The sequence below is a fragment of the Orycteropus afer genome, unplaced genomic scaffold, assembly GCF_000298275.1.
Source record: "Orycteropus afer afer isolate SDZICR_OR568_19922 unplaced genomic scaffold, OryAfe1.0 scaffold00127, whole genome shotgun sequence".
Taxonomy (NCBI): Eukaryota; Metazoa; Chordata; class Mammalia; order Tubulidentata; family Orycteropodidae; genus Orycteropus; species Orycteropus afer.
Genome location: NW_006921714.1, coordinates 3,943,930 through 3,946,614, shown reverse-complemented (window position 1 = coordinate 3,946,614; position 2,685 = coordinate 3,943,930). Strand labels below are relative to the sequence as shown.

General features: G+C 44.0%; 1 protein-coding gene across 1 annotated transcript in view; it reads left to right on the top strand.

The window, feature by feature from the left end:
- TRIP11 (thyroid hormone receptor interactor 11) overlaps window positions 1-495 on the top strand; it is a 34,872-nt gene extending 34,377 nt beyond the window's left edge. Inside the window, exon 6 of the mRNA XM_042781487.1 lies at window positions 475-495. Coding sequence (XP_042637421.1) covers window positions 475-495 — 21 coding nt within the window. The remainder of the gene's footprint in view (window positions 1-474) is intronic.
- The last annotated feature ends 2,190 nt before the right edge of the window (window positions 496-2,685 follow it).

The following is a 2,685-nucleotide window of genomic DNA, read 5'->3' as shown; positions in this document are numbered from 1 at the left end:
CCCCCATTCTTTAAATTTTTATGTGCAACTAATTGATTAAAGAGTCCATGTAGGTTTCTGAGAAAATGTTTATGCCTGTGACTCACCAAGACCCTGCCTCTCCAATTAGGGTGTGGAACCTTCTTTAATGATCTGTGCTATCTTTGGAAATTATTTCACCTGTGTCAGAGCAAAGGCCTGAGTGGTGAGAGCCATGGAGCTTCCACCATTTTCTGTGCTCAACATGATACTTAGTTTACTATACCAGTGTTCTGTGCTACAAAAATAATTATTAAATGAAATATGCTGAACCCCAGTGTTCACTCATGCCAGAAAACATAATGGGAGGTCTGCAGATGAAGAGATGCATCTGGTATCATACTTTGTCATCTTCTCACAATACACACTCTCACTTTGTGAACTCATTCATTTTTACTCTGGAGGTTGCCTGCCTTTGTGTACTTGTGATCCTCCACGGCTGTTTCCCTCACCCAGGTGTTTATTATGAGCTTCTGACCTGGGTGGCCAATTCTTTTTATCAAACTAGAGTTGTGTTCAAAGAGAAGTCACCATGTCCTCTTTCTCCTCCTCCTTTTCCTTTCCTTGCCTGGATGCTTGGCAGCGTTTACCAGCCACCCAAGATAGAAAGACACAGGCCATCTCCTAGCAAGTCCTATAGCTTCTGTCTCCATAGCTTCTCTTTGAGTCAGTAATATTTCACAATTGGATCCCAGGAGCTCTCAGGTGCCCCAGTCCTAGGAGCTGCTATGCAGCCAAAGGGAACACTGTGTGGTGGGGTTCTGGACTGCTTTCTCACTTGGCTTCAATCAAAGCTCTGCTTTAACAAAAGAACCAATCAATCAGGTTTATTTATTTTACATGTAAGGTAATCCCTGTGCATTTATTTGCTTAAAAACCAACCTACTGCCCTAGTTCCTCCCTCCCTTTTCTTTTTCCTTTTCCATTGCTACTGAATTATTCCAGCTGCTCATCATTTGTTTCTTGCCTGGATGACTATAGCAGATCTCTTAATGGAGGAGAATAGCGTAGTGGTTAAGAACATGACTGGGTTGGAATCCAGCTCCACCTCTAATAGCTGACCTTGGGTAAGTTAGTTGACATCTCTGTGTCTTAGTTGTTTTTCAGCTATGAGATTGGGATACTACTACTGTCTTCCTCGGGAGCTCTGGTAGCGTAGTGCCTAAGGCACTTGACTGCTAACCAGAAGGCTGGCGGTTCAAACCCACTAGCCACTCCTCGGAAGGAAGACTGGGCAATCTACTTCCATAGTGATACTGCCTCGGAAACCCAAGGAGGGGTCGCTATGGGTCAGGTCTGACTCAACGGCACATAACAACAACAACTGTCTTCCTCGTAGTTGTAATGAGGATTATATGAGTTACTAGGTAAAAAGTAAGGAGCTCTGGTAATGCAGTGGTTAAGTGCTCGGCTGCTAACTGAGAGGTTAACGGTTCAAACCCACTAGCTCCTCTATGGGAGAAAGATGAGGCAGTGTGCTTCCGTAAAGATTTATAGCCTTGGAACCCCTATGGAGCAATTCTCTGACCTGTAGGGTCACTATGGGTCGGAATTGACTTGATGGCAGTGGGCAGGGGAGTATCCGGCACATAGCATAAAACTTAGCTATGGTGAGTCTCTGGTCTACATGATTCCTCCTTCCGTTCATGTTTCTCATTGTGCAGACAGTGATTTTTCAAAAATGCAAAGCAGGTTACTCCCCTGCTTAGTATTTTTGTGGCTGCCTGTGGACTTCAAGATAAAAAGTCTCCACATCTCAGCTGGGCGTCTAATGGCCTCCATGATCTGGTCCCTGTCTCCCTGTTCAGTTCCAACTCTTCTGTTCTAGCATTCTAAACTTAGGTCATATTGAGCTTTCTGCAGCTCCTTAAACCAGCAGTAAGGAGCTCTGATGGTATAGTGGCTAAGGCATTTGGCTGCTAACCAAAATGTCTGTGGTTCAAGCCCACCAGTGGCTCCATGGAAAAAAGATGGGGCAGTCTGCTTCCGTGAAGATTTACAGCCTTGGAAACCTAATGAGGGTCACTATGTGTCAGAAGCACCTTAATGGCAGTGAGTGAGTTTGTTTGTTTTTAAACCAGCAATGGTTTCTCTTAGTGGCCTTTGCTGTTCGTTTGCTCTCGGTGGAGGCTTTCTCCTTTCAGCTCTCAGTGTATTCAGGTTCCGCTCAGACTTAGCTGCACTGGGAGGCACCTGGCATTGCCCTCTCCCAGGTCCCCACTCCCTTCCCTGGTCTGCACTAGGTGCTTCCCCCTTTTGGCCTCCTAGCACCTTAGGCTCCCTGGATGACACCATTGAAATCATGTGTTGACTTGTCCGTGTTCCCCTCTAAGTTGTAAGGTCCTTGAGAGCAAGAACTAAATGTTTCCGTCCTAACACTGGGACTCAGTGAACATCTCCTGAATGAATGTTGAATAGCTTCAGCGGAACTGGTATTTTGATATTATGTTCCTGTTCTAGAAACTTCTGTTTATGGATCTCTCCGTAAAGCCAGATTGAATGTTCTTTTTGTTAGTAGTCAGGTCTAAATTATTTGAGATAATTGAGAGATTTTTATTGTGGTATAAATATACATTTATTGTTTTTTTCCCTCATGTTAGTCCTTATACTGGTTATTTTATTTCTTGCTTTCTAAACTAATCAACTCATTTTGAAGCAGAATTATTC